Source organism: Rhodamnia argentea, chromosome 2 (genome assembly GCF_020921035.1).
Source record: "Rhodamnia argentea isolate NSW1041297 chromosome 2, ASM2092103v1, whole genome shotgun sequence".
Classification (NCBI taxonomy): Eukaryota; Viridiplantae; Streptophyta; class Magnoliopsida; order Myrtales; family Myrtaceae; genus Rhodamnia; species Rhodamnia argentea.
In genome coordinates this window covers 27,191,052-27,207,399 of record NC_063151.1, presented here as the reverse complement: position 1 = coordinate 27,207,399, position 16,348 = coordinate 27,191,052, and the positions used below count along the sequence as shown (strand labels likewise).

The following is a 16,348-nucleotide window of genomic DNA, read 5'->3' as shown; positions in this document are numbered from 1 at the left end:
TTTGCACACTTAAAAATCTGAAACATCGGCCTGTTAGTATTTCTTGTTCCGAGCTGTTTCTGTTCGTCTTTGAGTACTAGCCATAACTGAACTTGGCTCTGCTTTTCAGAGGTAATCCCATTACTGACAGTCACGAACCATTCGATTCGACATGAACAGGCCATAACTGAACTTGTCTCTGCTTTTCAGACCCAAAACAGAAAAATTGTCTCTGCTTTTCCTAGAACAAGTGAATGTTTGAACTCTTTTTCTTGGCTCCTTCGAAGCCGGATGCGCAACCACATACGCACAGACAAGTTTAACAGGCACGCACATGCACACAGGTGCTGCTGAAGTCGTGATCAGACTCCTAGAACGAAAACTCTCCCTCGATTTCCATATCAAACAGATGAACCTGGACTGAATGATCATCGCTCTAGTTGAAAATCGCATAAATGATCTCCGCATTGGGGTATTCATATTATTAGTATACCTCCCTAGCTTTGCCTTCAAATTTGCCCTCTGGACCAACTCGTATTTGCTACTCATAGTATTTGTTTACAACTGGCCGCTATCCAATTCGGCAATCGACCCTCCAAGGATAGCAATTTCATGTAGCCGAACAAGTTTCTGATAGCAACGAGAACAAAGGCAGGTTGTCCTCTTCACGAAAATCCTCAGCAAATTCTAGGAAGCAGTCGTTTGAGCAAGCCAATTCCACATCTCCTGTACCCAAGTCAACTTTTAGTCCCATCTACTCGGACATTACAACAAACAACATCCTCGCAAAGTCATTATGAGATGTTCATTCAACTTACAGGTAATAAACAAGCTCAGCACCCTTTTTAACAGCGGCCTCGGCATGAATGCAGGCACGAGCAAGATTATGGTCCTTGTCGAGGGTGAATGATAAATGGTAAAGTGCAATCTTGAAGTGCCCAAAAATAAACAATAAAAAACTAAAAATTACAAACAGAAAGTTTTCAGATTTAAGTTGAATAGAACCGTTGTGAAACAGGGTAATCGGAACGGATCCCAACCAGAGCACATTGCGATGCTCTCGTTGTAGATGCCATCGCGCTCCTCAGACCAAGAATGAGCATCAATTAGATAAATAAATCTTGAATCTTTCTTTGTTTTTGACAATATTTACGAGACCACTGAATTGTTTATAACTCGATGTAGTTGGTCTTAATATGAAGGACAGAGCAAAATCCAAATTTTAAGCCGCCAACTCTATAGGACCAATCAAACTGTTCTTGGAACAAAACAAAAGAATGCATTTCGACGTCTCCTGTCGTTCACAAAGAATGCATTTCGACGTCTTTCGACATGAAACAGCTCGACTTTTAACTAGTATCATCTGAAGTCTGTACATTCAATATAGCTCTCATCGTGTTCGATGCGAGGTTCATCATGTAAGATACAATATTGCAATCGAGCGAAGCTTATGAAGTAACATAAAACATACCTTCATCTCGGCAAGCACATTAGAATCACAAGATAACACAGCAGAAACAAGTACACAAGCTTAATCAAAACGCAGAGACAAGTACGTTTTTCTCCCCTTTAAATTTGTTGAGGAGAGAGTGCTGTGCAGCTGAAATATGCTAATCCTTAATAAGGTTTAGCACATGAAGACACAAAGTTGGGACCCCAATGATATGCCCCAGGAGAAATGCCCTTGTAATCTCCACCAACTATCAAACACCCTACTCTTATCTCAGTTCTTGAAAATTTCCCCAATCCAGTTCACACCCCCACAATCAACTCCAGCACCACCAAGCCACAAGACCATGTCCATATATGTCTTTGGCGTTGCACTGATCATAGCCATTGCATTTTCAATAGCCATCTACCTCACCACCGTCCTAGGACTGCTAGTCTACAGGTTCTGTTTCTGTGGAACCCAGAACTCCGCTGAGTGCTCGGTGTCCACTGTGAAGTACGCCGGCGAAGCGGGCGGTCGGGCCGAATGTGTTGTGTGCCTGACGGGGTTCGAGGAAGGGGAAAGCGTCAAGCAGCTCCAGCAGTGCAAGCACTTATTCCACTCCTCTTGTATCGATATGTGGCTCTACTCGCACTCCGAGTGCCCGATCTGCCGTACGCCGGTCTGTTAACTGGAAATTTGTTCCTCAATGTAGAGTCATTGGTCATAGGACAGACGTCCCCAGGGACCTGTGCAGTACCAAGTGAGAGGTTTTACCCAAACCATCCATCCACAAGCTGACACAAATATGTTGTAATGCAATATCATTTCTTGATTGAGCTGAACAAACTCAATCAAAGTGCGGACTTCTTTAGGATTAGCTCACACCATCTTTCTTTTTTCACCATTTTGGGATCTCTCTTTCAGAATATGGCCTGTGGGAAGTTATTTTCACAGATCGCACACTATGCTGACACCATCCGATTACTGTGAACTGTGATTCCTATCTTTAGTTTTACATAAATGGTTGACAATTACTTGAATTTTTCCAAGCTGAAATTTTCTCGTCTTAGCTAAATTCTTCTCGGGATCTCCAAGAATTCTCTCTTGTTTCTTTTTCCATCTGAGACGCTGGTTTCTGCTTTCATGGGAGAATCATTTTGATGAGGGGGAACGTGATGGGGGGCACTGTGGATGACAAAGCATGAACATCCCAACAGGTCAAGTCTATGAATGAAACCATTTCTTGACAAGAGACCTTATCATCGAGGGTGGTCCAAAGGTGTGTAAGATAGCGTGCTAGACTAGGTAGATGGGTAGGATGGACATTGATCTATGCAGGGTTGGCGAGTGACAACTGCATGACCAACCCATTGACCTAAGCCCATCCCATTACATAGCTTAGGGTCGGCGATATTAACACCTTATCTTGACAGCAAGATAAATTGTCTGGTCATGGATAGAAAAGTTCAAGCGGGAGCTAAATCACCCACCTTGACATGTAGCTGTTCAGAAACGATAATGCTGTATTGATGATGCTAATTGTTTTCAGGAATTAATTAAAAAGCCATTCAACTCTTGGTTATGATTGAGTAAGGATCCCGGGCCAGTAGAAGGGCGACCCCCAGGACATGTAATCGCTTGTTAGATGATCTCGTGGCTGAGAAGCCGTCGTCTGGTGAGACCCGATGACTACGGTATGTATGAACACCAAGAGCCGGTAGAAAAGCCGCAAAGAGTGTTGTGCTCAGAGCATCACTCGTTGCAGAAAGAGAAATCTTTGCTTCCGGTTAGGTGTTGAACGCATGGATTCATGAAAAAGGGGTTCCCATCAAGAAAATGAACCGACCGTTCGACAATGGAATTAGTAAATGATCTGAATTGGGAAAACAAAGCCATGTGATAGCTTCGGTTGATAATGAACACGTCCAGCAGTGAAGATCAAAGATCGACCTTAGATTTCGAATGTAGTCGACAGGGGAAATGAAGAAACCCCGTCAGATCTCTGACATACATTGAAGACGCCCTCACAGAGTTGAAGCCCACCCATTTTGACATGGATGGAGGAAAGCCAGAAGATATCAAAGATCTCACTGTCCATGTCCCCAATTCGTCAGACAAGTCAGACGATTCATCCGACTCTTTGTCTCTTCTCAAGTTTCAGCCACTCGAAATTTTGTAATTTTTCCTCTCTTCTTTTTTGTCAGCTCCCCTCCTGGATCACCCAGTTTCAAAACGAGGAATTGTGAAGACAACAGAAATGCCTCGTGGCTCGGGAAAAGCTTTAGGACGAACTTCCCCGAAACGCACGCTGAAGATCCACGATGCTAGAGAGCAACATGGTCCGGAGACTTACTTTAATCAATTCTAACGTACGCGAAAGTCAAATCACATCCGGAGAAGGGGAAAAGAAAGAAAGACAGAGAAAGAGCCCGCATTGGGCAGACTCGGCAGAGTATGTCGATCAGTCGATGCTTTGTTGAAGCATGGGACGAATTTGCATCACGTGCTAGAGAAGAAAGAGTTAGAGAAAGCTTAACAGTCTTGTCTAACCCCTTTCTTACGTCTGAACTCTCATCATATGGTCAAGCCATCACGTTGCATTCCCGTTCATCCGCCGGCGACGCCGGCGACCTATGATGGATGGATCTTATGAGCCCCATGTGGAGCTCACGCATCCGACAAGCTCGGACCGCTCGATTTGTAGCGAACCAAGTTCAAAGAAGGGATTCGTCCGTTTTAAAAGGTACGGACCTTTGAGCAAGTATTGGGACCAATACGCATGTGGTACGGATAATCTCGTCACTCACATCCAATTTAAAAAGTACTCTATGATGCCGACGCCGTCTTTGTAAACTATTTGTAATTACGTAAGTTCCCCGCATGTCGAAAATTTTGCTGCCAATGAAATGGTATTCAGTTTAACAATTTCACGTCTTTTAGGGAAAGATGTTTTTACCGATCATGGAAATACACGAAAATCTCGAAATTGAAATTTGCAAGTCAATTGATACCGTCAAATTTAATTTTACACCGGGGCTAGCTAATCAAGATTCTAAACCGTCACCGAAAAAATAAAAATCACCGAGATTTACCGGCTTACCCCCGCCATTCGTTAATTCCTAAAATGCCCTTCACGAGATCGGAATTCATCAGCGATGTCCAATGTCGGTGAGATTGTCCAACTCGAAGAGATCAGAACTCGAATAACCGTCGTCTTCCTCTGGACTTCGATCTCTCGCAACGGAACCGCCGCTCTCGTTTTGATCAATCTTCTTCAACCTCGTCGTCTCTCGAATGGCCTCCGCGACGCCGTCGACGCGAGCTCTCGCTGGAGCCGCTGCTGCTTCGTCTTCTTGCGGTAAGTTGAACCTCACTGACCTGATCTTCGCGAAGCTGTTCGCTGACCTATTGCCCGACGAATGTACAGAGTCGCTCGGGCCTGAGCGCGACCGAGAGAGCGGAGGACAAGCCGGCTCATGACCGCATTCGGAATTGGACTTCCTCTCGAAGACGCCGTCGTCTAGACGTCCTATGGAGCTCGAAGTCTTCGTGTTCTTCAGTGCAACGCTGGATATTAGTTGCTTGCTCTGGGAGAAAGAGATTGCATCCTGGGATATACCTTCGTTAATGGAGTCCGAAATCTTCGGGTTCTTGTTCTCGGAGCCATGTTTTGATCTTCTCTCTAAAACTACGCCGTAAGAAACCTCTTCTTTCTCGTTGCATTGCTTCAATGAGCTTGAAACCTTCGATTTCTTAGAATTCTTTGAAGCAAGGAGAGAATTAAGAAAGCTGGCGAGCCGATTACCCGGCGAGATCGGCTGCTTAACCTTCTTCAGATCGTCGTAGATTCGGAGCGCCTTTGCCTTCGTCTTCACCAGAGAGAATTTCGCTTCGGATGACGACGGAGGATGTTTCGGAGGAGAAGTATTTGACCGTACGGAGACGCGCGTGCGAATCGGCTTCGGCCATGGCGCGTCGCAACACAGAGACCGTGTTTTCGCGCCACCCTGAGTCGAAGTCGACTCCGACTCGGACGATGAGAATCTCCCTCCAGAGCTCGAATTCGAAGAGCTCGAGCTCGAGCTCAGGATGAACACCGAACGATCATGAGGATCGCTCCGCGAGCGCGCATCAGTAGCTGCGACGGAGTTTCTGTGGAGGACGACTCCCTCTGCGCCCATTTTCTTCTCCATCCATCTCCCGAGCGTCACGCGATTTCTTCGACGGTGGGCGAAGTTCTCTCCCTCTCTTCTTCTTCTTCTTCAGCGGAAGCAGCGACAGGGTGTTTCTTTCTGGGGGTACGGAGGTCGCGGAAGAGCGTGGACGAATGGGATGAACCTGCGCGGGGATGTGGTTCGTCGATGGAGCGATAGATGGAGTCGAGAAGAGTGGAAGAGAAGGAAGGGTGGTGATCGGCTCTGTGTCTGCGCGGGGTCGCGCTCCCGAAGGAATTGTTCGCGTGTCTGCATCTCTCCGACAAGAAGATGAAGAAGAAGAAGAAGAAGGGCTGAACTGCAGAGTGGGTTGGAGGAGTCGGAATCGGCGCAGGGAAGACGGACAGAGGATGTTTTAGCAGCTAAAGGCTAAGCATTTGCAGACCAAAAGGTCCCCTCTCTCTCTCTCTCTCTCTCTCTCTCTCTCTAACGGTGGAAAAGCAACGAGTTTGACAAATGCATAGTGATGGTCGTGATGGCTGGCGCTCTCCATGGGAGAGAGAAAATGTAAGACGAGCGTGGTAGGGGAATTTTTTTTTATTTTTATCTCACTTCCATTTTTTTGTTTTTTGCAAAATTTGATGAGAGGATTAAGTTTTTATTAGAAGAAAAAAGAGACCCGACGTATCATTTTAACTTGGACCGTCCAAAAAACTACATCTTTGGTGTATTCCAAATATGATTACAACTTCTTATATATGGTGCCTTCTTTTGTCGAGAGCTTAAAATGAGGGGGAGGGGGGCTAGGGGGTGGCCTCGAGCTAGGATGGAAAGGGCTAGCATCCATAATTGAAGAGAAAAATTGACATGTCTTCACTTTGTTTTAACGTGAGGTTGGTTAGCAGGATTGGATTGTACGGGGGGGACGTGTATGGTTTCGAAAGGAATAAATTGGCTCTCCAAACCCAAATCTTTGCCTCGATTATTTATTCGAGGCACTCAATGCTATGTCGTAGGATCTCTCAAGAGCAAAAATCGATTTGTTTTTTTTACGATATATGTGAAGTTTGAAAACTGTCGCACCTAATAAAAAAATTGATGAGAGGCTCAAAATATTTCGAAAACTCACATTGCTAGAGAACTATGGTCCCCGAAGGAGGAAGGAGAGGAGGAGGAGGAGGTTTTCTTCCATAATAAGAGCGAAAATCCCAAACCTATGGGCCCTGATTTTCGAAACCTTCACTGCATCAGCAACTTCAGTTGAGGAAGAAATGGGGGAGTTGATTTTCACTTTAGATAGATAGCAGCAGACAACTCTTTTCGAGTTAGGAATTTAGGAATCCCAGTACCAGAACCCCGAGAGGGATTATTTTCTGTTGGACTCAGTTGTCCCTTAAACCTCCTCGGACTTCGGAGCCTGAGCTTTGGAAAATTTCAGCTTCATGTCGTGAAACATCGTGGGAGTGACAATAAAGGAAATATCGCTGCAGCTTTTCTACCCCCAAGTCTCTGCCCGTTTCAACAGTCAACTAATGCGGCTTATGGGGACTAGGGAGCTACACGACCTCAGAATAGGGGCAATCAATGACGGTGTCGGATCGAATTTTACACCCCTTCGTTATTTTTTCCCTATCGGAGGGAAAAGAACTTTTGGCACTTGTCGACAAGTAGGTACCACTCGCACCGAGTCCTGCAGGAATGAGAAGTCAACAATACAGTTTCCTATCATATCGTGGGAGGCTACAAGAAAACCAGAGGAAGATTCAAATTTTCAAGACATTGGCATTTTCCCTAGATTTTCCTCAAATTACTTATGACCATTCCATTTGAACTACACAACCTCAACAAAGATAAGGCTTCTATTAACAGAACTCTTCAATGTCAAGTTATAGAATCGACCAACGGATCTATCGTCAAGCAATAAAGTGCTTAGCGAGGATTTTAGCTATTCAATTTACAAGGCCTCTGGATCCTCCAAGGTTCACCATCCACTATCCTCATCTCTAGTAAAATTTACTCGGAAGCAAGGATCAATGGAGAAATTAGATTTGATTAAACACGAGATGGACTAATCGAAAATTGATTACAGATGTTATTCGTTTGATTAAAAATACTCGAAACTTTGCAAAGGCCACTTCAATTGCTTGCAAGCAGAGAGCAGGCGCAATTGCAGCTCGCAAGGAGATTAACATTCTCTTTCAGAAGTTCGTCGTCCAATTAAGATGCCCCAATTGTGGTTGCTGATAAGCACCGACTTGAGCCACAGGAGAAGGCGCAGCCACCCCCACTCCCAAGCTCGCCCCCATAGATGGGCTCAAGTGGTGTGGATTCGCGATTGCAGCTGCTTGCGGAGACGGGTGGTACAAGCCCGAGAATTGCATGTGGGAAGATTGCGCAGCAGCCGCATTAAAGGAAGCATGCCCAGTGTGGGACGGCAAATAAGCAGCATGAGGTGTCTGCCCCGTCATATTGTAGTAGGGGGTGGATTGCATTCCTGGGATCTCTCTAGGGTTCTGCATCCACATTTCAGATGTCTCGGCCTACGATATAGAAAAGATCACAGGGCATATGTCAGTGACAGTGACGAAGGGGCTACAATCAAAGGGAGTATCATGACTATAAGTAAACTTATCAGTAAACTGGGAAACAAAAACTTCCATTTAGTCACCCAACCGTTGCATCTGCCCAAGTTGTTGATTTCACATATACTTGTAAAAGAAGGCCAGGTTTTTCATTAGAAATCCAAATCAAGATTTTCATCCTCAATAACATTAGCCAATCCTAACCAATGACTAGCAAAAGTTCCTAAGTACAGGATTTTACTATTTCAAAAGAGTTCCAGAATCAGAGTTCAGTAAAATCACAAAACATCTAGACCAACGTAAAACTCATAGTATAACACCAGACACAACACCTTCCAAGAAGTAAAACGCAACACATAAACTTTACTTCTGACAACAAGATGATTGGAACTTAAAGTTCAGTAACTTTTCAGCAAATGGCATTTTTCAATTCCCATCTATTGTCAGCATTGACATAACTGAGCCTCGTAAAACCATAAGGTACCATGCAGTAGCCACCAGGAAGATTATGAAAGTTTACCTGTGGAGTTGGAACATACAAATTGTTATCCTTATATTTCATTCGAGACGAATCATCAAGCCCAGTTGCACTCCCTACAATGCCAGGAGGATTCACAGCATATCCTGCAGGACTAGCGAAATTGCCAAAACCTGTAGGACTACCAGCTGGAACAGGCTTAAACTGTTGAACTCCATATTTGAGGCCACCTGTGTTAAGATGAGAAGCACCTCCAGGCATCAACATGTAACTGTTGCCACTAGATGGATGAGGATACGCAGGGTTACTAGAGTAGCCAGGCATGGCCATAGGGGGAACATAAACAGGTGAGAGAAACTGTCGATATGGCATTAGGTTTGGAAAATGGGAAACATGAACTTGAGGGTACATTTGAGCCACCGGCGGTGGTTGCTGGTGTTGCTGCTGTCCTCCCATGGCTACAGTTGACACCGGCATGCTGTTAGCGGCGTGTGAACTTAAGGCCTATAAATACAAATGTAAGTGATTCCAATCAGTATCCAGCAAACAAAACGAAAGAACATATAGCTAAAGAAGATACAGAGTGATAACATCTCCTATCTTATTGTTAGCACAAAATGCAAGATTTGAAAACATGAATTTTATACATTTTAGTGCCCCTTGCTGCTCCTAACATAATGCACCTTCCCGATCCAAGAAAGGAAGAAAATAACGGCAATCGAAGGGGGAAAAACTTCATTGCAGTATGAAGGAAACAGTACTCATGGCATCCAGAAGAAAACCAGGTGTCACAGCAAGTCCATGACAAAAGAATGCATGCAATTTAAACATAGAAACATGATAAACAGATTGACCTCTTGAGGAGATGGTAGGCCCTGTCCACGGACAGCTTCTTCCATAGTGGTTCTGAAGTATGATATGTCGTACCCAGTCCGAGGATCATAAGCCTGCATAATGAAAAACACCATAATGCTAAGAAAATAGAATACCCACAACCAGGAAGAAGCATCAGGGCACTCCCACGAGAAATTTTAGACACATTAGACAAAGGAAAACTTGATTCATCAACCCGCACTCACCGAAAAGCTGGGAAGCTCAGGAGGATCTTGCTGCTGTTGCGACTCTGAAGGAGCATTGACTCGGGTGTGATCTGTGACCATTCCAATGGCATTATAACTGTCTAAATCCTGAGCATCAGCTTCTTCTTTGTCTGTCAACTGATTATCAGAAGTTGCAGGTGAAGTCGGAGAATTTGATCTCGAATTTCTAACATGCTCCTCAACCATGTCCACCTGTTTAGATTCAGAAGTACCGCTAGAAGATGCCCGGGCTGATTCTGACAAACTGCCGTCAGCAAATTAATCAGACAACAACTAATGAAAGGGATGATCTACCCCTTCTTTTAATAAATGAAACATGCAAAACTCAATTTACAAAGTACTTTTCTCCAAGAAACGGAAAATTGCAAGGGCATGTCCATCAGGAGTACCATCTACCAAAAATGCGCAAACTCTAATTTTCTGATACGAGTCATACACATGGACAAGATAATGATTAAAACCAAACAGCCCAGAAGTACAAGTGCATCTAGAAATGATGGGTGTATAACTATTGCAAGTTTCTTAAATCCAAGTCTTGATTCTTGACCACCTTACCCAGCCAAACACTTGAAGATAAAAGAGCCGCTAAACTAAATTTGACTGACCTTGCAGCTGACTCCCCAATTAATTCTTCTCTAGCACCTCCCGGAGCAAAATTCCTAGATGTATCAAAGTCAACACCAAAGCTGCCAAAAGTCAGCTGACAGCGATCAGCATCCGGGACTCTTATATGCTGAGCAATGATTACATTCTGCGCCTCGTGAATGTTAAGACGAGCAAACTTTTCTGGCATGTTAGCTACTTGCGGATCAACTCTTTTAAAATTCTTATCAGTAGGAGCAGCAGATTTCGGAGGTGTTCCAATTATCCCTGGATTACTATTGCTTGGCCTCTGGCTGGACTTTGGTTTCCATTCTTTAATTGGCTGGGAAACTGCATAAACATCTCACATTAGTCATCTGGTGAAGCACGGATCGAGATTCCAGCAGCTATTTATTTGCTTTTACACAAATAGAAGAAGTAATAAGGAAACAAGGAGGTGCCAACCCCCCAAACAAATCATTCACACGCAATAAACAGTTCACAAAATGCCGCCACATACAATAAGTTGGCAAAAGAGCCGCTGCTTATGTTTCAAAATAAGCGATTTTATTATAAGCATTTAAACCAGTTAGTTCATATGTTGTAAATCTCGACATGACATGATACAGCAAGAGAAACACATTTGATCCCACGATGAAATCAAAATTCTACTTATGTATTCTGCATTTATAAGAAACTTCCATGAGGGATGTATGAGGCCATACGCAGCACAACATAAGGGTCTCGGCATAAGGCCTCCCTACCTCTTTTATGGTATATCACATCTACTGGTTCCATCTTCCTCGTCTGTCCATAATAATTTCAAAGAAACACTTAGGCAAACATTATTCGAGGGGATGAATCGAGTGCAGGGGTTAGTTTCAGATTCACATAGGTCATATGGAAAGATGAAAAGATGAGTTCAAATAAATTCTTTAAGGAGAGTATGAGTGATAACTTTTTAGTGTGACACGACACAAAACGACGCAACCCCCGACCAAAGAAAGCCGGCGTTGATCCTGACAAGAAATAGTGAATTGCAATAGTTTTGGTATAAAATTTGTCTCAATCAACTCAGCATAAATCAACTTCCAAGGTCAACCTAATTAATCTATTTGAGTAAAGCTCATGTAGGATCTTCTAGTCATTACTGGATAAGTGAATTAAGCAATCACACTTGCACTTCATACACATTGATATGGTCTCTTCCAATTACATACCCAAAATTCATACATGACAGATTTTCCCCCACAGAAACATGCGGGTGGCTCACTAGTAAATAACATGCAGCACTGAGATTAAAACATTACTGATGACTGGCCATTCACTGATTTACTTAAATGATGACAAGAGAATCATCCAAAGAAAAGGGCCCAAAAAATTACAGCAAAAGAGACCATATACCTTTCTGATGGCCCACAGATTGATGTGGCCTGCCACTGAACTGATTGGTTATGGATGATCGGATGCTTGATGTTGAGGTTGAAGCAGACTGACTCACAGCAGTCCGACCGAGTTGGTCAGTCTTAGAGACAGCAGTCAAAGACTGAAAGGCTTCTGAAGGAGAATAGTCCCTTCTCAATGGAGAATTAGAGAAAGAAACACCTGGTTCTGATAAATGCTTGACAGAATCCTCAGAAGACTGTCGCCGAACACCGACAACCCCAACTTCACGCTTAATAGCCCCAACCACAGACGATGACCTGGAATCAGGAGAGGGAACATGAACAGGGTCTGTTGAGGATGAATAAAGTCCCACCGCAGAGTTGCTTGATGCTAAACTCGTAGAAGGAAACTGGGAATTGGTTGGTTTGGCAGCTTGTACCCGCGAAACTGCACTCAAATCAGTAACTCTTTCTTGCTCTAATGTTTCCTTCCCAGAAGTGGGTAAGGCTTGTCGATCTAGCGAGCCAGGAACTTTAAAAGCTGGAGAATGACTCTGCCCACCCAAAGGCTTTAGAATAGATGAACTTCCCTTCAATCTGGGCAAAAGGCAACCAAAGATCATAAATATTGCTACGTTCAGTACAAAATTGTCCCAAGAATTAACATAGGAAAATAATCTTTTAATAGAGGGCATTAAGTCATCAGCCAGGAAGATAAGGGATTTGTTCACAATGCCATGTGCTATTCGGATGTAGAATCGCAAAGCAACACAATGAGTAGATTAACAGAATGATTTAGTCAGCCAACCTTCTATCAGAAGTAGATGATATTGGGTCGGTGGAGGGTTGTGGATGTTCCTCCCGGGAGGCAGCCCTCGTTTCTCCATTTGCACTGTGATTAACTCTGTTGTCCCGCACAACACGAAACTCCTTGCTTCTTGCTGCATCGTGTGAATTTGTCCATCAGCCAAACAAATAAAAGGAAACAGACATTGGAACATGCCTCATGAATTGATGTGTAGAACTAAATAACCAAATCCATGTGTCAATATTCCCCTTCATATTTCAAATTAAAAGGTGAAAAGCCTCCATATTGTGATGGCTGGTCCAAGAGAATGTATTAAAGCAATGAAAGCATCGACTATAATGAAGACAAAAAGTTTTCACATACTTCCGTTACCAGGTAAAGACTTCCTTGCCTGTCCAGAATTACTGGGCAAAGCGTTCCGGGTATAGCCTTTTCGAATGCCATGATCAACTTCTGCAGAGAACTTCCTACCCTGTCCGACATTTTCGAAATGTTTCCTTTGATCGGTAGAAGCTGTCTGTGGTGTACCCTGAGACCAAATGCATAACTTATCAACGCAAAGTCCAAGACATCAAAAGTCACTAACAAGCAAAATGATGAAAAGGGAAAAAAAACCGTCTAGTTTTCAACAGTCACCAAAGAACATGATGACCTCAAAATGTTCTATTTACAAAAGATATGTTTCTCGGATATCTTACTATTCTGAGACAAATATGGACACTGTGGAGGCATCTGTATGCCCTCAAGGCTCCAACAATGCCATCAATTAAGTCAACCATCCCACTGACATGCAGATTTACAAAATGCTTAAGCCACATGATTCCCTCCAAAGTTTATTTCCATAAATATCAGGGGAAAGATAAAATGTGCAGACCACACACAATTTTCTTGAAAATTGGACAAACTGCATATTTAGCATCAAACATGTCCACATTAGGAATAATGTCTTTGATATAATACCAAAAGAAAACACATGAGAGAGACAAGAAATATCTCTCCAGTCAACTTAAGTTAACGAACTGGATACATTTTTCGGTTCAAGTCTTCCCAACTTTTGTCAAAACGATCCCCAGAAGAGGCACAGTAGATTTCATGTTCCTCAGCTGTAAGATTAACCTAAATATAACTCTAGAAAACTGCACTTTAAGGGAGATAATCCGCTAACCAGATTAGCCATAAAAAGGAAAGACTTTATGACCATTACCTCCTTCTTCCTATCCCTTCTTCTCTTCACCTCGTGGAATGGATCTGCAAAAACAAAGACAAAATCCCTCACATCAGCATTGCATCCCATTATATAAATTAACACTTTCTAACTAACACAGATATGCCTATAAGAACTCAATGCCAGTTAAAAGATATGCTGGAGGAATCCGATTATTTGATCAACAGTTTCTAACTAATCATAAGCATATCTGTACTTATTCAGTGCCATGAAGCAAAGATCAGTCCCTGTCTGAGTACCAGTAGGGTGAAACTTTGAGCTTGCTGTTGGAACCCAGAAGCTAAGATATGAAACAAACCCACGAACCGGAAAAACATTCGTGTCTATCATTTGTGACAGAAGTCCCTAAGCTATTCCATCATTACCTCATTCCACAATGCTTCTAGGATAGAAAGCAACCCCCCCCCTCCCAATCTATTAGGTATGCAGTTATTAACATCCATAAACGCTGTTTTACATCTAAGATTTCAATGACCCTTTCAAGCCTTCCTTCAAAGCTAAGGAAATGCATCTGCATAGTCCAAGCATCCAGTCTGCAGTATTTATGTACATTAATGCTTGAGTCAAACACTTATTTAGTGTACTAAGGGGATTTCCGTTGCTTACTTTGCTATAATCCCTCAATAGCCTCTATTGTGCTTGAATATATCTTTGCAACAAAATTTGTCAATACCGAAACATAATAACAAAATTCCCAAGTCTCCAGCCCATGGCATTACCTCAGACCAGTTTCAAATAAAGTTTGCAATCACAAGCACCTCATCTTGCGCATCTAAAGCAAAGCAATCACTTCACCAGAAAAAAGAAAGTGCCGTTAACTGGTTAATACTAACAAGAAGTAAAACGGCCCCGATACCAATTCGGAGATTTACTAGATAATATCTTACAGAGCTGAGACTCGTGATCAAAACCACATTGAAGCACTCTCTACACGCCTTTTAGATTGACTGCTACCAGTACCCCGAAAAAAAACTCAAAGTCAATGCTCCACACCTCAAGTCAAACTCCCAGTCAAACTCCTACCGCACCAAAGCATCGAAACAAGACTCAAACACGCTAAGAAACCTAAAAGGACCGAGGCAATGCGGCGGCGGCGTAGCGGGGCCACGCCGGGACAGACCTTGATTGAGCAATTTCTGGGCGGTCTCGTTAGGATCCATGTCGCTCTCCTTGAGAGCGGCGTAGATGTCGGCATCGGAGTGGTTCTTGACGATCTCCTTGATCGTCTGGATGGTGCTGCGGACGCGAGCCGATAGTACCTGAGTGCCGCCTTCGACTTTGGAAGCAGTGACCATCTCAAGCGCTCGGCGGTGTTGGAAATCAGACGAATGGGAGGGCGAGCGAGATGGGACGGGTGGGGGGCTCGATGGCGGAGGCGGTGGAGAGGGAGGAGGACGGTGGGGGAGCGAGACGAAAAACCCTAGGAGAGAGAGGTGGAGAGAAGAGCGAGAGGTCGCATTGAAAATGGGGGTGCGCGAGCGAACGGCTTTTTGGAGGAGAGAAGGGCTTTGCGAGCGAGTGCGAGGGTTTTTGAATACGGTTTTTATTTTAGAGAGAGAGTGTGTGTAGAGAGAGATTTTGGAGGATGATGATTGTCGATTGATGAAATCGGGGGCGTTTTGGGAGTTGCACGTAGAAATCATGTGAAATTACTATTATGTCCCTGTAGTTGGATAGTTACCGCAGTTTATCTATTAAATCGTGACGATGGCAGTTACATTTGCGTGAGTTTTCTTCTTTTTTTCCGAAGATTTGCATAAGGTTTTTTTTTTTTTTTTGGGTCAAATAACATTTGCACGAGTTGACATATACTCTTTTTCATGCCCTTCGCATAATTGCAGCCGTGCACACTTCATGGAAAAAAAAGGTTTGAAATTAGGGATGTGTAATGAGAATCACCAGAATTAAGAATTGTCCGGACTCCGAATTGATCCACTCTAGATAATTTTCAAGGGCATCGATCCGATTTTTGATTACATAGAATTTTGAGCTAATGAAGGGCTCGGAACGATTCTTTGTTCCCGGATGAGAATCGGACCACCCAGACTTGATAGATTTTTTTCATGAAGAAATCAAAATAAACATCCCTTGTTTATTTGTTCTACTTCATCTTCTTCATTTTTATTGTGTCTCCACCTCCACGAGCATTGCATTCCCCTGCCCAGTGCACGGACACGTGCTTCCGCACCTGGACCTCGCCCAGCAACTCTCCCTCAGTGGACTCGCCCTCACTGTGTTGGTCCCTCCCAAGAACTGCCCCCTCCTCAGCCCTCTCCTCTCCCCTCGCCCGTCCGTCCAGAACCCTCGTTCCCCCCTTCCTTGCCCACCCCAAATTCCCGCCGGGCGTTGAGAACGTCCGCGACATTAGTCACTTCGACAACGTTCCCAACATCTCCACTTTCCGCCTCCCCCTTGCCCGATGGTTCGCCTCCCACCCCAATCCTCTCGTGGCCATCCTCTCCAACTTCTTCCTCGGTTGGGCCCTTAACTTGGTTGACAAGCTCGGCATCCATCGGTTCCAAGATCAGGTGGTCCAGCTCTCGGTAGGGATGAGCATGGTTCCAGGATATAATTTGAAATCTAGAACTAACCTTGTCTAGTTCTAGATTTCGAGATATGTAAG

General features: G+C 43.8%; 2 protein-coding genes and 1 pseudogene across 5 annotated transcripts; 1 reads left to right on the top strand and 2 right to left on the bottom strand.

Moving 5' to 3' along the window:
- Positions 1–1,775: 1,775 nt before the first annotated feature.
- Positions 1,776–2,209, top strand: LOC125313695 (RING-H2 finger protein ATL79-like). The gene is made up of 2 exons (XM_048273521.1): positions 1,776–2,082; positions 2,124–2,209. The coding sequence occupies exons 1-2, from the start codon at positions 1,776–1,778 to the stop codon at positions 2,207–2,209; spliced, it is 393 nt and encodes a 130-aa protein (XP_048129478.1).
- Positions 2,210–4,355: 2,146 nt separating this feature from the next.
- On the bottom strand, positions 4,356–7,566 carry LOC125313694 (annotated as a pseudogene).
- Positions 7,567–7,599: 33 nt separating this feature from the next.
- On the bottom strand, positions 7,600–15,284 carry LOC115737478 (GBF-interacting protein 1-like). Of its 4 annotated transcripts, none has more exons than XM_048274276.1 (11): positions 14,846–15,283; positions 13,705–13,748; positions 12,864–13,029; positions 12,501–12,633; positions 11,712–12,289; positions 10,331–10,658; positions 9,705–9,969; positions 9,480–9,572; positions 8,668–9,129; positions 7,738–8,105; positions 7,600–7,707 (listed from the first exon to the last, which is right to left on the bottom strand). In XM_048274276.1, the coding sequence occupies exons 1-10, from the start codon at positions 15,018–15,020 to the stop codon at positions 7,764–7,766; spliced, it is 2,586 nt and encodes an 861-aa protein (XP_048130233.1). In that variant the 5' UTR covers positions 15,021–15,283; the 3' UTR covers positions 7,600–7,707; positions 7,738–7,763. The 4 variants fall into 4 exon arrangements, with proteins under 4 accessions (XP_048130233.1, XP_048130234.1, XP_030525466.2 ...); XM_048274277.1 differs by having other exon boundaries at positions 7,600–7,720; positions 7,751–8,105; XM_030669606.2 differs by having other exon boundaries at positions 7,600–8,105; positions 12,873–13,029; positions 14,846–15,284.
- Between the last annotated feature and the right edge of the window lie 1,064 nt (positions 15,285–16,348).

Excerpts from the sequence above, each read along its gene's own strand:
- LOC125313695 (XM_048273521.1), top strand. The coding sequence starts at position 1,776 with ATGTCCATATATGTCTTTGGCGTTGCACTGATCATAGCCATTGCATTT. Across the intron at positions 2,083-2,123 it reads CTCCGAGTGCCCGATCTGCC|AGTCATTGGTCATAGGACAG; the intron begins GTACGCCGGTCT and ends TCCTCAATGTAG.
- LOC115737478 (XM_030669604.2), bottom strand. The coding sequence starts at position 15,020 with ATGGTCACTGCTTCCAAAGTCGAAGGCGGCACTCAGGTACTATCGGCT. Across the intron at positions 12,634-12,863 it reads GTCTTTACCTGGTAACGGAA|CAAGAAGCAAGGAGTTTCGT; the intron begins GTATGTGAAAAC and ends CACACGATGCAG. Across the intron at positions 9,130-9,479 it reads GCCTACCATCTCCTCAAGAG|GCCTTAAGTTCACACGCCGC; the intron begins GTCAATCTGTTT and ends TTGTATTTATAG.